Source organism: Pleurodeles waltl, chromosome 6 (genome assembly GCF_031143425.1).
Source record: "Pleurodeles waltl isolate 20211129_DDA chromosome 6, aPleWal1.hap1.20221129, whole genome shotgun sequence".
Classification (NCBI taxonomy): domain Eukaryota; kingdom Metazoa; phylum Chordata; class Amphibia; order Caudata; family Salamandridae; genus Pleurodeles; species Pleurodeles waltl.
Window position 1 is genome coordinate 375660334 of NC_090445.1, and position 21387 is coordinate 375681720.

Genomic DNA, 21387 nt, shown 5'->3' on the forward strand with positions numbered 1-21387 from the left:
CTGAGATAGATGCAAGGGGTAATGAATGCAAGTAGTTGTGTCTATCGGTCTTGTCAATGTTAGTGGGAGGTGTCCATAAAAACGTCGTCTATGGCCTGCTGAGTATAAACCTCCCGGCCCGGTCGGTCCTGTATGGATAGTATGGGATCAAGTGATTTCTCTGCTTTAATTAAATGAGCAAGCATCTTCCCTGCCTTATCCCCCTCTAGGTACCAATGTCTACGAGCTGCTATTCTATTATGTTTCTCGAGTTGGAGCCAACAGTACAACAGCTTCCCCTTCAAGTGTTCCCACCGCACTTTGAGCTCTGGAGATACAGGAGGCCCAGACCACAGTGTCGCCAGCTCTTGCTCCCGATCTGACAGTTCCTTTTCGAGCACTCGGCTCACCCTCCCTGAGGTAGACATGCAGACACTCCGGAGAACCACCTTCATAGCGTCCCACTCGGTGGCCGACTCTTATTAGTGTGTCTATTCATTTTAAAATATTGCATTAATGTTTCTTGTAGTGTTGCTCGAAACCCTAAGTCAATGAGGGTCTCTGGCCGCAGGCGCCACAGGGGCACCTTGGGTGGGGCGGTGCCTCAGCAAAGTGTACGTAGCAAGGAGCGGGGTGTGGTCCGAGAGATATCTTGCCAGGTACTGAACCTATGTGATAGAATGTGTAGATGACACTGTAGTCAACATATAGTCCAAACGGCTATGGGTCTTCGTTGGATGGGAGTAGTGGGAGTAGGCTCGGGTGTGCAGGTGATGTTGACGCCAAACATCCACCAGCCCCAGTGTATGTATGAGCTGGTGGAGGGAGGCCGCTGAACGATGCTTAGTGTGAAGTTTGGTGGGTGATCTGTCCATATTGCCGTCCAGCACACAGTTAAAGTCACCTGCCACAATCAGGTCAGTGGTGGGTGTAATCTGAGCCCTTTCATCATAGAACCCAGGAATTCACCATCATCTATATTCCGGCCATATACATTAACTATCTGTTGAGCATCCAGTGTTCCCTACAGCAAGACATATCTACCCTATTCCGCGACCTGAAGGCCCTGAAGGGGACCACCAGAGCCACCCATATAAGCGTTCCTCTTGCACAGCCTGAATAGGAGGTAGCAAGGACCTGACCCCTCCATCTTCTCTGGAGATAGGTAATATATTGTCCCCAGATGTGTGTCTCCTTTAAGAGAGCTATGGCGACCCCATAGCGCTTCAGGAAAGCGTACACCCTATTTTGTTTAGCAGGGTTATTAAGGCCCCGTACATTCCAAGTCAGAATTTTGTATTCTGTTCGAACTACTACCGTCTATGAACTCTTCTGTAGTATATTATCACTGTGACCAGATGGACACAAAGAGGTCCAGGGTGGCCAGCTGTATGCGGCGAAGGCCGTTCAACAGGGTAGACATGCATTTGCGCTATGACAGGTCTGGTAGTAACAACAGATACAACGCAGAACAAACAAAAACAACTAACAGAATTCCCCACCCATCATCTCTGGGGACGACTGAACTTGTGTCTTCTCCATTTCCCCCCACCCATAGGTAGTGGCCGCGACACGCTCCCATTACCAACTCCCCAAGAGGGTGTGAAACCCCGTCCCACGTATCCCTACCAAAAGGGGAAAAAAAAGAAAAGAAATTATATATACAGAATTAGAACATGTGCTATTGAAGAATCTGGTCAGGACCTCAAGTGACCCTTTGTTACGAGCTTAACTTAGGCTCAGCAATTCTGGGGCATCCAGATCCCGAGCCATCCCGTCCCAAACCTTGACCAATCAGTTCCATACTGCCCCCAACAAAGGTCCAATCGGGTCTAGATAACCCAGAATTGTATGAAGAGGGAAAGGAGTTGTACGGATCTCCGTCACCCACACAAGCAGGGCACAGTACCAAAAGACACACTGCCCTCCTATTAACAGAGGCGCTGGATGGGTGCATCATCAGGTCACAGTGTCAAATGTCCAAACAGTTGGAGTGGTAAGTATCTGTATAGTGGGACGCGGGGAGGAAGAGGTTAAGGGTCACTTCTAGATCTTCCTCCAGGACCACCTCCACCCCCTCCATTTCTGTCAGCATGCGGCCTCCATCAGGTGACAAAACACGATTTTCTCCTGTGGGAGCGCGAATTGTTCGAGGAGGCCGTTGGGTCCTAAATCTCTCCCCCACCCCCAGTCTCAGAGGTCTAGAAGCATGTTCTCCCTGCGATGAACCTTGGGCTCCCATCCAATCAAACGCCTCCTGTGAAGTCTTGAAAAAGTGTGTTGATTTTCCATACTGTATTTTCAGTTTGGCCAGAAAGAGGAGACTGTACTTGCTGTTCTTGTCGCATAGCTTTCTTTTAACCCCAAGGAAGTCTCTCTGAAGTTTTCACTTTTCTCGTGTAATCTGGAAACATAAGGATGGGCCTACCTTCATAGATAGAGGGGGGCCGAGCACGCACAGGTTAAAGTATTAAGGGCTACATGTATCAAACTTTGGTTTTGCGACTCGCAAATTGCGAGTCGCAAAACTGTATGTTATATAGTGTCAATTACACTATTTGCGACTCGCAAGGGGGTTGGGTCGCAAATGTCCACCTCACGACTATTCATGAGGTAGGTTGCAATTTGCGAGCCCCTTGGGAATGGCGGCCCTCACAAGGATGGTGGCCTGCTGGAGACAGCAGACCACCATATCTGTGACTGCTTTTAAATAAAGCAGTTCTTTTTTTTTTTTTTTAATGCAGCCCGTTTTCCTTAAAAGAAAACGAGATGCATTTCAAAAACAAAAAATGAAACATTTTTGCTCATTTAGTTTTTTAGGTCAGGCAGTGGTCCGTAGGACCACTACCTGCCCTGAAAAAATGTTTTTACTGACATTCACAAAGGGGAAGGGGTCCCAGAGGGACCCCTTCCCGTTTGCGAATGGGTTAGCACCAGTGTGACACTGGTGCTAACTACAATTGTTTTGAAACCGCATTCGCAGTCACAAAACAATCATACATGGGACTGCAAGTCGCAATTAGGAAGGGAACACCCCTTCCTAACTGCGACGTGCAATCCCTTTTCGTGATTCAGTAAATAGTTTACTGAATCGCAAAAATGGTTTGCTACATGTCAAAGTGCATTTTGCACGTCGCAAACGGCCCGATTCGCTGTTTGCGACGTGCAAAATGGTACGTACATGTGGGCCCAAGTCTCTATCCCATAGTTGAAAAAGCGTGCTATAGTTGCTCGCGGTGGTGCGGCAGGTTTCGGAATCGGGCCCAAGGCTCTATGTGCCCTCTCTACCGTGAAGAATTTTGAAAGGTGCAAGGGCTATAAGGCATTAACTAGCCAGTCTTCTAGGAAATGTTCTGTGGAGGGCCCCTCCATCCGTTCCGGGAGCCCCACCAGATGGAGGCTTTCTGAAAAGTGAGGATTAGGTAGGTTATTTACGGTCCTGACGAATCGCACCTGATCATTATTGACAATTTGAGCAAGAAACATGTTGACCATCTCTGGGCAGTATAGGGACCCCTGTTTCTGCCCTTATCTCATTCCTAAACTGTAGGGTTTGTGATAACTAGACACTATATACTAATAGGGTAAGAATAGACATTCTGTTTTGTCTCCTCTTTTTGGGTTTTAATCACGACAGAGGCTGTTTTATATATTTTTTGAATAATTGTTTTCCTGCGTTTTGTCCTCTAGTCATTTTTAACAGCACTTTTCACCAATCCCACATAACTGCATTCACCCATCGGCTAATTTCCTTACAAAAGATCTCTGGCAAAGAGCCCCCTTGAGGGGCCCGTCGGGCATTGCAGTGCCGGCCCGACGAGGAGCAAAACCCGATGATGAAGCAAGTCACTATTTTGTGAGTGAGGGCTTCAGTTCCTGATCTAGGATCTTCTCTGGGACCTGTCTGTCTTTCCCATACTGGGACTAAAACTTATTTTGTTTTATATGGAACTATGCATTCATTGTTGTGTGATTTATAAGGGAATACTGTGCATAGGACCATTTTCTCTAAACCCTCCCATTATTTAGTCTCTTTTTGAGTTTTGGGGTTTATGTCTATTGCCATAGTGCCCATCTTGTTCTCTAGAGCTTCTCGGGTCCCTTTGATTGCCTCCAGAATATCTGCAGTGTCCTGTGAGTGCTGGGCTGGAGGGTCTTGCCCCTCTGCGGTGCTCAATCCACACCCCAGGGTGGTGTATTGCATGATCTTGTTGGATTGGGCTCCTTTGTGTAGTTTAGCTTTGCTCATAGTGGCGCTGCAAAGCCCCTAACCAGTACTTCCAGGCCAGTGGGCACTGTGCTTAGAGCCGTTCCTGATGGCCAGTAATAGGCCTGTGAGTCCCTCGTGACTGCTGTTATACTAAGGCTCCAGAGAGCCGTCTGTGGGGACGGTAGCAGGATGTATCCGTGTGCCTCCGGGAGTCTGCGTCCCTCCCCACTCCTCCGTCCGCTGGGGAGGGTCCCCCCACTACTCTCGTACTGAGTTTATGCCACCGGCACCGCCATGCGCAGGACAGTCCCCCTTCAAGTGGCGTATGGGGGTCTGCCACATGCCACGACTGGAGCCCTCCTTCGGTACTTGCGGCAACCACCGGGTCCTGGAACACCTCAGCTCCCACACACCCAGGCTCATCTTCACACCTTAGCTCCGGGTTTGAAGGATGTTGTCAACTCGGGGGGCCGTCCGCCTTTGTCGCCGCTTCCTCTTCTTATGCCGGCGTGGGCCCACGCCAGAGTAGTCCAGGTCCAGTAGGTAGGCCCTACATTAGCTCCACTCTCGGGACCATCTCCTTTCAAAAGGTGCATGGGGACCGGCTACATGCTCCTGTTTGGTACTGTTCTCCAGCACCCACAGCCACCCCCGGGCCATGGACGGTGTCAGCTCCAGCACCCCCAGGCTCACCATCTCATCGCTACTCCAGGATCCCAGTATGCCCCTGATGCTTCACTGTCTCCACTTCCTTTTCTGATGCCAGCGTGACCCGTTGCCGGAGGGAACCAGGCCAGGTAAGCAGGCCTTACGCCGGGCCCGCACGCAGGGCCGTCATCCTGCAAAAGGCGCATGGGGGTCTGCCTCAAGTTCTCATCTGTCACCACTATTCAGTCCTTACGGCCACACCCTGGCCGCGGGGCACGACAGGCCCAGTGCTCCCAGGCCCACAGCCCCGTTTCAGCTCTGGATTCTGAGGACGTCCCCACTGCAGCACTGTCCAATCGGGGGACCGACCTCCCTTGCCACCGCTTCCTTTCCTTATGCCGGCACAAGCAATCCTACGGGGCGCGGCAGGCCCAGCACTCCCAAGCTCATCGCACTGGTTCTGCTCCGGATTGCCTTTGATATACATGGTGGGCTTTGATGACCTCGCCATTGACTGTTAGGTTTTTAACCTACATTAGGTGAGATAATGAAGTTAATTGCTTTGGATGCCTTTAGCCAGTGACCGCCACTGTACCAGTATTTGTGGATGCCAATCTCCTTTGAAGATGAATGTGGTCCTGAAAATCTGTGGATTGCTGAGAAAGATCTTGACTTCAGTGTTTTTATGAAAGAAGCCAGGACATCAGTTAAAAAAGTTCTGGACTTTGGTTACTGTACTCTACCATGCCATTTGTGATTGAAACTTGATAGAATAATTAACCTTTGCATGCTAAATCTTAGCCTAAGAGGTGTTTTCAAGAGCTAGCTTTTTTAGATATTCAGGTCATCTTTTCTCTCAATGCCTCTTTGAAAGGTGAATAGAATTTACTACACAGAGCCGGGGCACTCCTCCAGGGACGGAATGATGTGGTCTGGCTTCTTTAAAAATTAGTTAAGGTATAGCCACTTGATTTTAAATGTCAGAGCTTTCTTTCCTCAGCATTCCTACACAGACTGTGCTGCAGTATTCCAACGAGGAAAGCACAAAGGGCCAGATGTACCAAAGGATTTTACCCATTCTGTGTCTATGGGAAAAAGCTTTCGTACATATGGCCCAAAGTCCCTGGTGGGTCTGAATGCAATAGAAGTATTTTCAACATAATGAGTTGGAAAGTAGTTCTCTGGTGACAGTGGTCTGTTGCCGAATGAAAAAGGAGAGGTTTGGATGCAACCAATCTCCAAACATTTTTAATGTGGTCAATTCCGGTAATAGGAAATGCCACAAGGTTGTCAACTAGCAGTTATAATCTCTGTCATAGTGTATTTGAGACTAAGATAGTTTCCTTTCATCCAGCAATGTATCAAGCAATTACTGATTTTGTTCTGGTTTTTGGGGCTGTAAGGCTTCAAGGAGGAACATCTTAGGCACTTAAAAATATGTTCTGGATTATACTGCAGTCAGATGTGAAACTTTTGTATTAACCACATACATTTAGAATGGCAGGTGAGGTGTTAAGACCTGTGTAAAGAGTTTCATATAATTATTGAAAGATTAGACCCTAATGGAAGAACACAGGTCCCACGCTGGCTACTCCTAATACTGATTTAAGTCTAAGGTATACTGTATTCAAGCACTACAAACAAAGAAGGAGCAGTACTACATACTACTGTCACAGGGATGGAAACTGTCCTCTTTGGCTTCAGCTATAGTGTGTTTTGTGCCCAAGTAACCTTACTCTCAAATGCCACGTTGGAGGGTTTTCGATTCCACATGATCTTAGAGCTGGTGCAAGATTTCAGCTTTCATGATTTTGAGCAGGAATAAAATGTATACAAAATGTGATGGATGGAATAATTTAATTAATTTCAGCCACTGGTAATAACTCGGGCCACATCCCAGTTTATCGTTCTTTTGCTCACAATGCCATCTCACTTTGGACCCAACCATAAGCAAATCAGTCTTGACCCTGCTCCAAGGGGAAGTCCAGGCCCAACTGCCAGGCCGGGTCCTCACTGAACTGGAACACAAGCAGCCCAGGAACAGTTTTGCCCTAGTTAGGGCTCATCATTCAGGTATTTGCATACTTCAGGAAAACAAGTTTGGCCTACAGGGCAGTAAATAGGCAGCTCTTTGGTGCCAGCTATAAGTTTATTTAACACAGTGCTATTATTGCAAAGCTCCGAAATAACTGAAGCAGACTGGAGTCAGATATCACAGAGTGCCTGCCTTAAATTCATATACTTTAAGATAAATCATAAAACCTACCTGACCCTTTGGAGAATAAATAAAGTGTATCCGAGGCTAGAATCAACATGCCCATGATGTAGAACCCCAGAAGCCAGCTTTTTTTTAATATGTTGGTCCTTACCCAGTGAGCAGACTATTGGAAACGATTGACCAGCAACTGATTGATAAGAGCTGGCCTGGACATGCTGGAAAGCTCCATGCAAGTTTTTTTTTTTCCACACCCCCAGAAATCAAAGGTGAGCAAGAAGTTCATTAATAATGCCTTTTTAATCACAAATATGCACAAATTCACTGGAATGAAGAGTATACAGTAGTACATGGAGGTTAATAAGAGAATAAGAAACCCAGAAACAGGGCATGCTTGGGATGAATTCAATGGTAGATGATGTCCAAAATGGATGGTCAACGCGGTCCAAGAGACCCTAGCTATTTAATTAAGGTGAAACGAGAAATCCCAATTGCATAGTAGATGACTTGGTATTAGTGGTAATTGCATGTATATCAGCTCTTTACAGTAGCATAAAAATAAAAAATAAAAATCAAGACACTCTCCTCATGACACCCTGGAATTGTGGGCACACCCTCACCGGTAGCCATGACAGAATTCTAACAGGCTTTCTTTTATATGCATTCAGTTGACCTCCTCACATTAGGAGTTGACTAGACTACTAGGCACCTGCAAGAGACAAGACTTCTTTTGTACTTTTATTTAATTAGTTATACATATTACACTGGTGATGTGTACTCTTAAGTCTAGCAGATGACATTCCTCTGGGATGAAGTAGAAGATTGTACCATAATTTAGCACAAGAAATGTCATACAGTTGTTTTGATCAAGATCAATAATGTTTTAAAAAACAGTGTTATTATAACATGCTAATGTCCTCAAGATGAGACCTGCTGGAAAGATGCTCTGAACAACTTGACAGTGTCTGGAACGAAGGGGTTGATGTTTCCTTATAAATTTTTGCTGGACATAGCTTGAGTTGGATGTTTCACACTGCAATACTTCCTACAGCATGAAGAAGCTGGGAGAGACACACTTTGCTGAAAAGACAAAGGAAGCTTCAGTCACAAAGCATAAGGTCAAAGGGGTCCAGGTCCAGGGTAAAATGGCCTGTGTTCTGTATTTACTGACGTTGTGCTAGAGTAGAATATCCTTACAATATTTTGGAGAGACATGAGTGGAACATTCTTGATTGCTTCCAGTTAAAACACTCCTCCGAAGATTTCACACAACTTGCAGATTTTTAATGATTCATATCCTCTTCTTTCATGATAGTAGACCCTTGCCATATTGGCCATCATTTGAAAGCCCATGATGTGACCTCCGCTGGTTGTGTAAATTGTTTATGTCCACTGTTCAAAGTGAGAAATCCTCAGTTTTAGTGACTAGACTTTGCAGTTTTGCATGAACCCACATGTATCATAAAAGCAAGTAAGACTCCAGTCACTCTCGAGCATGCTAGCACATGAAACGGAATAGGTGTAAAGTGCCTCTAGCCTTATCTAGAGTTCTGAAAGCAAACGTGTAGGAAAGTGCCCCTTTTGGACATGGTCAAATCCACTGGTACTGGGGATTTTCCACTGAGGTGGACTGGTTGCCTGCTAAAAAAGGTCCCCAGGGCCAGTGCTCCTTTCCTAAAACAAGGTAAAAGGTCTAATTGTTAACAACTGGCACCCAATCTAGCACCTCTTTAACCCCCTAGGGCCTGGGTACTAGCGAGGGTACCTAATGGCTGCAGCATGAATTATCCTACCCTCAGGTACTCCCCTAAAAATTGCAGACTGTGTCATGGTGCAAGCCATGAGTGAAAACACGACATGGCACACTTATTGTGTACTATGCCCTTAATTCACTGCATAGCATATATGTATCCCACCCCTAAGTCAGGGTGCATCATATTTTATGCAAGGACAAATCTGCATGAACGGATATGCCCCTTTGATGTCTAGTTCAGTTACTTAGACATTGCAAGTGAACAGGGAAGCCTACTTATGGTATATACTGGGCACTGGCCAGTACAAGTTACCCAGCTTCATAATGGCTTCACTGAAACCTATGGTGTTTGGTATTAAACACCTTGTCTTAATAAATCCAGACTGATGCCAGTCTTGGATTTATTATAAAATGCACACAGAGGGCACCTGAAAGGGGTCTCATGAAACCTACCAGACCCTTAGTGTGCCGGCTGACTGGTATCGACCAGCCTGCCACCACAGACATGTTTCCGACCCCCTGGAGCTGAGAGATCATTCTCTCAGAGGCCAGAAACAATGCTTCTCCGGAGGAAGGTGTTATCGCCTACTCCAACATCGTGGCTAGTCAATCTGCATACCAAGGCCAGGGATTTCATAGTCCCTGCCACCTTTGATATGCAACCCCGCCTTCCTACAGACATGCGAGTTGCCAACCCCTTCTTGAGGCCCATTTGGCACCAGGACAGGCAGGAAATTAGCTATGCAGATAGGTGTGGTGCACTATCAGGCTACTCACACACCTATGGTGGGCAGCCTGATGTGCTCCCATAGGAAGCTGTCATACATGGGGTGTAGTCACCCCAGGGGTAAGTAGTCCGTTGGCTACTATTCTACACTCCTCTAAATGCCCTACATTCAGTATTTAGGTACCCCCTCTGACACCAGAAGGACAGATTCGTCTGAGAAGAAGAAAGATCAAGAACAGCCGAAGAAGCAACTACTGCAGACTGCTGGTGGACTTTTGTCCCGACAATCACGACAACCCGAATCGTCCTGCAGCTGTGAAGACTCCAAAAGCCTCAAAGGAACTCCAGGACTTCACCAAGCCATCAGCATCTACCTTGAAGTGAAGGAGCCACTTCTCTGCCCTGCAGGTACCAACCTCAACGTCCAACTCACCGTTCTGCTGACCACCAGGTCCACTTATGCAGCAACCGCCTAGGGGGATGTCACAATGTGCAAGGAGGTTGGATCAGTCTCCCCACCAAGTGAGAAGATAAAAGAGCCCACTGGAACCATTCTGCACTCATATCCGGGGTACCAAACTCCTTACAGCAAAAAATAAAACCAAGGGCCAGCTGTCGAGGGATGTCAGCAAAGCAGAGGACAACACCAAGAATGGTCCAGATGCCCTGCTTTGTCCTCTTCTTACAGGTCCACCTCAGAACTGGGGAGCGCCTTGATGCAGGCAGGAACACCAGACAACGGAAATCTGCTGCACCAGAGTTCCACGGCCCGGGTCCATGGCAATTAACGGTGTTCTCTTGCTGCAAGACCCCCACCAACCAAGCCCACTGTTGGGAGCTCCCAGTCTTGTCCCCAAGTCCTTCTTTGCAGTCTTTTTCTAGGTGCCCCCCTCGTCACCAACCATGCAGTGCGCACAAGGCACCCGACTCGACCAGCACCACCGCACACGGATGCCCCAGGGCAGGTAAAACTGTAATGCTGGTGTTGCTTGTGACCTTGCCTTCCTAGCACCCTACAATCTACAGGGGCCCCCGGTGAAATGCCTGCAAGGAGCCCATTGCAGTAAAAGTACTTCCAAGTCTTTACCACATAAAAGTGCATTTGAGTAAAACTGTTACTTACTTGCAAAAGTCGATCAACTGCAACAGTACTTAACTTCTTTGAAGTTTTTTTGGTGTTGACATTATATAAAAGTATTTATTTTTTTCTAAACATTGGTCTTAAGTTTCTTCTTGAGTGTCCCGCTCATTTATTGATTGTGTGTTAAACAAATGCTTAGTACTACTCTCTGAGAAGCCTAATTGCTCGCTCACACTAACAGAAAAGAGAGCTTTTGGGATTATTACTAAAACCCCTGTAAACCAATAAGGGTCAGCTGTACTCTCTGCGTAGTGTCCCCTTACTTTGGTACACCACATAGATGGCCAGCTTCCTACAAAGCGCAACTGTAGTCTCTTTACCATTAGCTAACTGTCCAAAAACGACACCAATACCTTTCATTCTAGCATCAACCGTTAAAAAATATCACCCCTAAGGTACATAAGAATCTAAATACTGTGCATTCATTACCATTTTTTTTCATCTCTTCAATAGCGTCATGAACATTTGATGCCCAGTTATATTTGACCCCATTCTTAAGTAGCGACTAAAATGGTTGTACTTCCAGTGCATATCCTGGAACAAATCAAGCATAGTATTCACACTGTGAAATTACAATTTGGAGCTGTAGAAAGCTGGCTCTGTATATACTGTATCAAAGTGAGATATAGTGTGCACAGAGTCCAGGGGTTCCCGAGAGGCTTAACAGCAGCTAAGGTAGATAATACTAATGCTCTCTTTGTGGTAGTGTGGTCGAACAGTTAGGTTTAACAGAGGGGAGTGCAAAGCATTTTTTGTACATTGTACACACAGACAATAGAAGAAGCACAAACTTAATGACTTAACTCCAGACCACTGGTTTTTATGTATCAAAAATATATTTTCTTAATTTATTTTTAGAACCACAAGATTCAAGTTGCAGGTAAATACTGCAAAGGTTTTGTAGTTCACACAGGTATCAACAGTACTTTGTTTGAAATAGGTAAGTAATGCAGTTTTTGAATTATTAGCAATAATCTGTTTTAAAAATGGACACACCGCAATTTTCAGAAGAAGCTCCTGGGGGGAAGAAATATTAGATTGTTTCACAAGTAAGCACAACACTTACAGTTTCAGTCTCCGGGTTTTAGGAAGTCCACCGGTTGCGTTCAATTTAACCCCAAACACCCACCATCAGCAACACAGGACCAGTCGGGTGCACAGATCAAAGTTGAGCAAATTTAACGTGGGCTCCTATGGAGACAGGGCGCACTCTGAATCAGGTCTGCCTGCAGGTGAGTACCTGTAGCTCAGAGGGCAGACCAGGGGGTTTGAAGGAGCACTGGAGGGGCCACAAGTAGGCACCAAACACACAACCTCAGCGGTACAGGGGCGGCTCAGGTGCAGGGTACAAACAGGACATTGGGTTTCCAATGCTGGTCTATGAGGAGACCCCGGGAGTCACCCAGAGGCTGCAGGCGAGGTCCAGGGGGGGTGTCTGGGGCACACCACCAGTCAGACAGGGAGGAGGCACTGGAGGTTGGTTTCCCCAAGACTTGGGGGCGGCGGGTGCAGTGTGTGTTCCTAAGCGTCAGATATCTTCGTCTGGGGCTTCGTGGTCAGAGGGGTCCTCTGGATTTCCTCTGCAGGCGTCGTCGTGAAGGGGTGCAGAGGGCAAGCCATGCAGGGCACTAGCTCGCAATTGCCTGGGGACCCTCTCTTGCTGGGTGGACCACCTGGACACGGGCCATGGGCGTCGGGTGCACAGGGGTCAAGACTTACACATCCGGAGTGAGGTGGGAGTCCTTGGTTGTAGGTTTTCTTTAGACAGAGCCGCTGTCCTCTGGAGTGCTTGGTCCTTTTGGGTGCAGGACAGTCCTCTGGAGTTGGCAGAGGTTGCTGGTCCCGCTGGATGCATCACTGGTCTTTTTGCAGGTTGTTTGAAGCAGAAGACAAGCCGGTAGGGCTGGGGCCAAAGTAGTTGTCGTCTTCCTTCTTCTCTCCTCAGGGTTTCAGCTTAGCAGTCCTTCTTCTTCTTGTAGGTCACCAGGAATACGGTGAGCTGTGTTCAGGGAGGGCCTTAAATCCTAGATTTAGGGGCGTTTTAGGGGTCAGAGGGCAGTAGCCAATGGCTAACATCCCCAAGGGTGGCTACACCCTCCTTCTGTCCACTCCCTTTGGGGAGGGGGCCACAGTCCTATCCCTATTGGCCCCTGTCCTCCAAACCAAGATGGAGGATTCGGAAGGAAGGAGGTCACTCCTCCCTGTTTTCCCTAATGTTCCCACTGTACTTGCCGGCAGAAGTGGGACTTTATCTGTGGGGTCAGGCATCTCCACTAGCTGGAGGGCCCTGGGGCACTGTAACCTGAGGCTTGAACCTTTGAGGCTCACTGCCAGTTGTTACAGTTCCTGTGGCGGGGGGGTGAAGCACCTCCATCCCAGACAGGCTTTCTTTCTGACCACAGAGTGCACAAAGGCACTCACCCCATGTGGTCAGAAGCTTGTCTGAAAGTGGCAGGCTGGTTTAGACTGGTCAGTCCTACACTATCAGCTTGGCTAACATACTCTAAGATGCATTCTGTGTGCATTTTTCAATAAATCCCACACTGGCATCAGTGTGGGTTTATTGTGCTGAGAAGTAGGATACCAGACTCCACAGTATTCAGTGAAGCCATTATGGTGCTGTGGAGTTCTTAATGACAAACTCCTAGACCATATATTCAATATGGCTACACTACACTTACAATATCTAAGAATGGACTTAGACACTGTAGGGACATATTGCTCATGCAGCTATGCCCTCACCTGTGGTATAGTGCTTCCTGCCTTAGGGCTATAAGGCCTGCTAGAAGGGTGACTTACCTATGACACAGGCAGTGTTTTGTGGGCATGGCACCCTGAGAGGGATGCCATGTTGACTTTGTCTTTTTCTCCTCATCAGCACACACAAGCTGCAAGACAGTGTGTATGTGCTTGGTGAGGGGTCCCCTAGGGTGGCATAATACATGCTACAGCCCTTAGAGACCTTCCCTGGCCACAGGGCCCTTGGTACCATGGGTACCTTTTACAAAGGACTTAACTGTGTGGCGGGGTTGTGCCAATTGTGGATACAAAGGTACAGTTTTAGGGAAAGAACACTGGTGCTGGGGACTGGTTAGCAGGGTCCCAGACCACTTTCAATCAAAGTTGGCAACAACACTAGGCAAAAGGTGGGGGTAACCATGCCAACAGTGGCACTTTCCTACAGCAGTGCTTTAAGAATCACCTCCACATTATAAAATGTAGGTTTTAGTCACTGAGTGAAATGGAGTGACCCATGAATTGTACTGTTTGGACACAAATTTTCAAGTCTCCAGTTTCACCACCACTTAAGATATTTAACACATGTTCAAGTACTCATAAAAGCTCATTTTAATGTTTAGTGAAAAATAGTATTTGATCTTGAAAATCATGGACATTGCTCAACTTACCAAGCAACGTATCCATCATTTTCTGGAAACACAGGCCGCTGACAGTAATCCAAATGGAAATCTTAAGTACTTAAAAGCACTCAAAAATGTCACAAAAGTCACATGATCATGTGTTTCTTCACGCAAAGCAATCTGGTGGTACATAGAATGTAAATCAATAGCTGTGAAATATCTGGCTTCCCCAATATTTGCAAGCAATTCTTGTATGAGCTTCAACAGGGGACAGCCCACTATGATATAAGAGCACAAATCCAAACATAAATGCAAATCACTAGAACATTTCCTCGTCAAAACAACTGGAGACACCCATTCTGATCAATTTGAGTGCTGGGTGAGTCCCTCTGCGCACAGGTTATGAAGTAGGACTGTGAAATCCTTCTTCACACGGAGAAGAATGGGTCTTCATATATATATACCATCAGAGTAGCACCCTGTTCGAGTTTAATAGAGTTTTCGAACACTTTCACCATCCCTAATTCATTCTTGAACACCGTAGGGAATTTAGAGAAGAAAGGCTGAACTAGATCTTATCTGCAATACGGATTTCTCCAAGAATAATGAGATTCTCAGGATCAGGTCGTTATAAAATGACCAACCTAGCCAGATCCTTCCATCTGACAATGCCCCGACCCTTGATGGCAACGTAAATTTTAATTGTAATTTGGGGTCACAAATACTCCAACACATCACTAAAGTAACCAAGCATGTTGATATGTTGATCACTAAAGGCCTTGGGATTGACATCTGTTTCATTATAAAAGAAAATCCTTAGGTCAGTATTTAAAAATTGTGGCATCAGCTAGGATAGTAATTAGCGCTCCGGAGTCTGCCAATATGTGTAAACTTTTACCATCAATTTCAGCCTGACACAAAGGTCCCTTAATCATTCACATAGTCAACCGTCAATGGCACATTGCTAAATTCATCAGTACATTGTTGAACATCTACATTGCTAACTTTTACATTCCTCTTCTGATTATTACCAAACCTTATGTTGCTTTTTTGCACTCTGCAAAGTGACTGGAAATGGCCAAGAGATTTCCTTGTCCCACATCTATGGATATGTACCACATCTACAATATAAACAACATTGCCCTTTCCTGGGTTTGTTCATTCTTGTATTCACTGCAAAGAGTGTCATACGTTATAGGTGAATGACCCTCATTGTTTGACTAAGTTTGTGAAGATACAATAAATCTCTCTGTAATCTTTGATATGTCGATAACCTCTGACAAAAGGTCAGCACCCTTTCTTGTCTTATTTTCAGTCCCTAATTTGCAAAAATATAAGTGCCAGGACACTTCTCAAGAGGATACTGCAGCTTGCCCCACCTATGACCAGTCAGGGCTGCCAATTGGAGCCCTAACACAAGTACTAACAATCCCACTACTACAAGTGTGACAATTCAAACTATTCTAGACTACCCAAAGCTACAGGAACAGTGTGGGACTGGTATTATTTATTTATACTGCATACTGAATTATTAAACACTGCTGTTGTACTCATTTCAAAATTAGACAGACAATGCCACCATGTCATGGACTGTCATTATTACCTGTGTTGGAAATAAGGTGTTGGCGCTGACCAACACAAACCACTGTCTCAAATTCAGTACTGGTTTTGTTTTAGAATCAGTTAAGTACAACCTGTTTTATAATACATGTCTGCATTATTCTCAAACTCACAGATTGAGGTGAGCACACATAATGGTGCTATAAATTACTCAACTGTTTCATCCCTACTCTATTTGCGTTTAAAGAAATTATGTTGTTCTGAAAGTACACTTCACTCTTCTCTTCTCACTAGTAGGTGTGACCCAATAAAACACAATGGTGACAAATTATTACTCAACACCCTTAAACGTCAGATATCTCTTCACAGGAGCTGAAGCATCTCCAAATGTGAATGTGAACTTTTCTACAGTGAAAGTATTTCAAAGACAGGGTGAATCACCGAAGTGATGGATGAAACGGCTCAGTTATACCAAACACAACTGAAAAAGATTTCAATTTTCTAGGGCTTAAAAGAGCGACTCTTGCAGCAAATGTTTTGGGGCTTCAACTTTTATTTAATGGGACCTATAAAAGGAGAGTGAAAACTGATATAAATATTGGTATATGGGACCAAATAACAATGCTAAGAATTCCAAAAAATATTCAATGTGTTCATTAAAATAAACAGACAACCGATGAAAGCGTGTAAGGACAGAAGTAATAGTTGAATACGGACTTGGAAAAGAGAGGAGTCAAGGCTGAAAATTTCCAAAATATATTCACTTACTTTAAGGATAGTCCAATAAAGGAGATATCCAGGACAGGTAACAATAAGCAATGGTATTGTAAAAGAAGAGTTGGAGAGTAAGTAATGTATGTGCTGTTTATACAGGGACAAGAGCAGACTAGGCAGGACTTATATCCTGTGTGTTGCAAGAATGATAGTTTCTTTAATGTTTATATGTTTATATTCATGTATGTAAAGCATAAACTTAGTTGATTTGCAAACGAGCATGGAACATGGGCGAGACTCCAAGAAGATGATTCGGAATTATTTCACAGAAGAAGAATAAAGTGTCAGTCAATTACTATCGTTCATTTACGATGTAGTGATAGAGGTGGGTCTTCTGGTGTTGTAGTCTACACATTAAAGCTCACCTGCGCAGAGGGTTCAGGATGTTCTCTCCGGCTAAGTTGACAACGGCGTCACAGGGAGGCAAGCCATTAGCTTCGAGGTTGCCCTGCAAAGAGAAAACCATGAAGTCATGTCTCACTGGTTCTTCCACAAAAATTGTGTGACCAGCCCTGACCATAATCAGCGTCCTATACAAGTTATGAAACTTCCCCTGGAGAACCCGTGGATTATTTGGGGTGTGCATACTAAACAGATGAGTGTGTAGTACTGAACCTGTTAATGTTCAATACTGAGATAATGCTCAACATATCCAAATCTTACCTCGCGGAACCTATTCTGTTGGCATTTTCCTTTCTTGTGCTGACCTGGTATAACGAAAATATAAATGTGAACACTTATCTATAACATATACATCTGTCATTATGCTGCGATTACACCATAAACTATTCTAGGCAGCTTCCTTCCATCCCAAAGTTCCACATTGACCAAAGTAGGACGGAAACACCACAGATCAGCAGTAGTGACGAAGGCTGCAGACCCATCTGGAATCAAACACAAGTGAGCTTCACGCAGACTGGTAATTAAACAGTAAGGTAAATGGGAAGAGGGGGTGAAGGACAAAAGGTCCACTGTGGGAACCCAAAACACATGTAAATATAATAAATACAATAAATCAGTAGTGATTTCAGAGTGAAGATCTCAATGGCGCAAGAAAACAAACCCTTAGTATTCCTGCATTGAATTGTTCTGGGCCCTCGGATGCAAGGACTGCTGTATATATACTGTACCTAACAAAAAAACATAATGATTTGCAAAATCTTTTTGGAACGAAATCTTGGTATGCAAACCAAGAAAACAAGGGGCAGTGTTTGTGACCTCCATTTAAATAAGAGGGCACTGGTAAGGTCTGGTGTCTATCATCTGATATTGTCCTCAGCTTCTACACTTCTAGGTTAACAGGTTACAAACGTGAAAAGGGGACTGTAAATAGAGACAATGGAAGGTTGTGTTACTTAGTCGAGGTCACAAATACTTGGTGTCTTTCAACATGAAAGACATTTAAAATCCATGCTTAGTTAAATCCCAATAAGATAAATTAAAACCCAGGTAAAACGTTCAGATGTGTCTAAAGTGTAAATGCATCCCAGGTGACCCAATGAATCACTGGGATTCCCTACCCTCCATGCTAGATGTTCGATAACAAAGTTATTTCTATTCTGCAGCCTATTCATTCTTATAATGTTCCTTACCCAGGTAATCTGCTCTTCCCCTGGCTGGCGGGAGACAACAGTGACATCATGACCTCTGCTCTTCAGGAGGCGTGTCAAAGTACGGCCCAGAAATCCTGTCCCACCACCTAATGAGAAAAAAACACAGTGTGTTAGTTATAGCTAAAATAAACGCACTGCATCACACTACATCACAATATTCTCTGTGCTGAGTTGTCTGTGGCTCTAACAGACTGAGTTAGGCCCATGAGGTATAAGTTGGCACAAAACAAAACAATGCAAATAGCATTTGAACCTAGACTTGGGTTTTGCACCCACTTAATGCCTGTGGTAGGTGTTCTTTTACCTGGCTCTCCTTCACAGTCCTCGATTGGGTTCCAAGGGATAAGTTCTGGGTACTCTTCTGAGCACGATAAGGACCATCTTCCTTTTATCTTTGTTATTACTTCCTTCATCTACACACTCTCCACATACTGTTGTTTCTCCAGAAGTCTGTATTAATGAATTTTGGATGTCCTCTCGTTTTCATCCCCTTAATCCTAAGAATTCCCTTTCTTTCCTGCCTGTTACTGGTCCATGTTTTTCCATTTTTCAACCTTCATACTTGTACGTCCACTCCCCTTGGATCAGTATCACAGTATTATTCATTGTTAAATTTCTGTTTTCAAGACTTATGAAACCTGTTGTTTCTTCACTTTCTCTGCCATCGAACTCCTCAGCAAACTCTTCTTTTCTGGCATACTTTCCTATCAGTTTATGAGCCAAGCAGTTCTCGCTCTTTTTAATTCATACAGAATGTTGTGGTCTACCTACTCCCCCATAAGGCCCCTGCGTCCCACACCTCACTGAAAACTGTATAGCTTTCTACTTTTTGTGTCATGTCTTCTTCATAACTATAGCAGCACATACTCCCTTAATATCAATGAGTTCTTGAGGTTGCTCTATATGCGTCTTGTGGAAAAAAAATCAATGATTTTTCTGCAAACAGACTTCTGGACTTTAATTCAAGTTATAGTAATCTCAAAATTAATTATGGAAATTCACTTGTCAAATGCACTAACAATTACCAAAACAGACGTCTGACTTTAATTCAAGATATAGTAATCTCAAAAATTGACTATCAAAATGCACTTCTCAAACGCACTCTCAATAACCTACCTTTTCCCCAAAAAAAAAAGTCTGCTTCATTCAGCTGCCAGATTGGTCTCTGAATCCAAAATAACAACAACATATCTCCATTAACTAACTCTGGAGAGTAAATATAAGTTTATTTGCCTCACTTTCAAAGCCCTCGGTCATCAACAACCAACACACCTCTATTCCACCAAACAATCATTCAGATCTCACTCTGTATCACTTACGTCAAGATCTTTTTTTGGCACTGCTCCACCATTAACTGAGAAGGCAGGAAGACACTGTACCTTTCCCATAAGAAACTGATAATTGTGTTAATCAGCTCCGACTTCAATATTTAGTACATTCTCCTTCCTATACTAATTTACAGCTGAAGGACTGTTATGGTTCAGTTACCTCAGCTTTTCAACTTCGACTTTTTCTTCTCCTCTCCTTCTATTTTAACCTTTGATTCTTCTTTTAATTTGGTATGCTTAAATGTAATTCAAAAGTACTTTGAAAACATTCTCACATTCCTTCTTAACTGTAAAGTGCACAGACACGCTCTGGGATAACAGAAGCACCATATACAAGTAATAAATTATAATTTTCTGAGAGCTAACAGTTGATTCACAGTTCTGGGATTAGAAAAACCTTGGCAAAGTATAGAATTGATGGAGAAGGTTATGAAGCAAACAACTGGTAAACACTTTGTGGTAGCCCTCCACATAGGTCTACGGTTCCCTTCCTGTCCCTTGCTTTGCCTCCTGTCATATGCCTTAGATTAGTAATGATCTGTTGCAGAGTCTAAGAAACTCAACTGCAGAATAGCCAGTCCAGAACCAGGTCTACCAAGGAAAGAAGCAGGTGGCTACTCAGTGACATCTGTGGTACTCTCCATAGTATATTGGGAAATCCTGCTTGTCACAGCGCTGAAATTCAGTAAATGTCCTGGTATCTATTCTCCAGTGGATTTCAAATTGAGCTCTATATACGTGAACCAATTGAGAGAACGCTTATATTTTTTATTTTTCACCAAAAAGTTTGCATCAGTGAAACAGAAGTTGACATGAGTACAATGTAATATATTGATCAAACGTTATGAAACATATGAAACAAAAATGACGTAAATGTGTTTGGATGTCAGATGTTCCCAAATAAAAAGAAAAAAAAGAAAAGGGATAGTATCGGTCATATTCAGACTCATGTAAAGGCAATAAACTAAGTCTAGCAATGTCGTTTTACCTTTAGGCAAAGTGGTGAAGTAGTTGTAATCTTTCAAATCCTAATTTAATCTGTCTTCTTGTTCTGAACCACCTGGCATAGAAGCTGAAGACCCGTGGGAGCCAATTTAATTTTAAAAATGTTCCCTTCGCCTTTGGTTGAGCAAGCAGGCACCGGACCTCTCCAGTCTCCACCCACCCAAGGAAAGGGCATGGTGGTGCCCGTTTTCTTTAGAAGTGTTTGCACTAAGAGTCCTTGGGATTCCCCCGTGGGCATAGATAAAGTCAAGAGAGGTGTTATACAAATGTGAATGCCCCTCTGGAAAGGATTCCTGGTCGGAGATCGCAGCAGGACCCACGAATTCAGAACAGGAATAGTCCACTATGGATTTTTATGTGGTGGGAGCGACAGACGCGCATCAGAGGTGCCAACTCTCACGCAGGGCTATTTTTTTTAATTTTTTTTTTAAAGGTGTCGTTTCCCTACAGGTCGATTGGGCCCTAATCTTTCCCAATCGCCCTCTCCAGGGTAAACTGGTGTATTATTGTTCTTTTGTGCCCTCGCCCCTAAACTTAAAGGCAAGATGGGCACCTCTGGAAAAAGATTAAATACTCTTCCCAATGGTATCCCCTTCTTAAACTTATTTTTATTGACATTCAGGGTACACAATAAATGTACATGTAAGCAGCTTTGCATATTGGAAAACACTGTGGCAATCGTATTGCGAAGCCAGGATGTAGAAGGAAGCACACGCATTTGTTACATATGCACTTATGATGTACAGGTTACTCGTGTAAAAATAAAATTGTGGTTAAAAACTTATGGATCTACCCTTCGTGTCAAGGCGTCGGACCTTCAGGTGATACCAGGAGGGGTCTTTATAAGTACTGCATTCCGTTTAGTTGCCTTTTACAGCTGTTGTATGATTTAGCCAACATTCGTTTAGGGCCAACAAGCGCATCTCCCGCTTCACCCAGCCCACACATTAATGCATACTAACATTCAGTGGTATCGTCAAGAGAATTCGCAGTGACCAATATGTTTAATTTCTTGGAACTAAGATAAAGGCAAACCAAACTGTCCCAGGTGTCCGTCCACCTATCTAACGCTGTG

At 44.4% G+C, this 21387-nt stretch overlaps 1 protein-coding gene across 1 annotated transcript in view; it reads right to left on the minus strand.

Annotated features, from left to right (window-relative positions):
• SDR39U1 (short chain dehydrogenase/reductase family 39U member 1) overlaps positions 1–21387 on the minus strand; it is a 151878-nt gene that overhangs the window by 82121 nt on the left and 48370 nt on the right. The window contains exons 2-3 of the mRNA XM_069238296.1: positions 17959–18065; positions 16732–16814 (exon numbers count right to left, since the gene is read on the minus strand). Of these exons, the coding sequence (XP_069094397.1) occupies positions 16732–16814; positions 17959–18065 (190 nt within the window). The remainder of the gene's footprint in view (positions 1–16731; positions 16815–17958; positions 18066–21387) is intronic.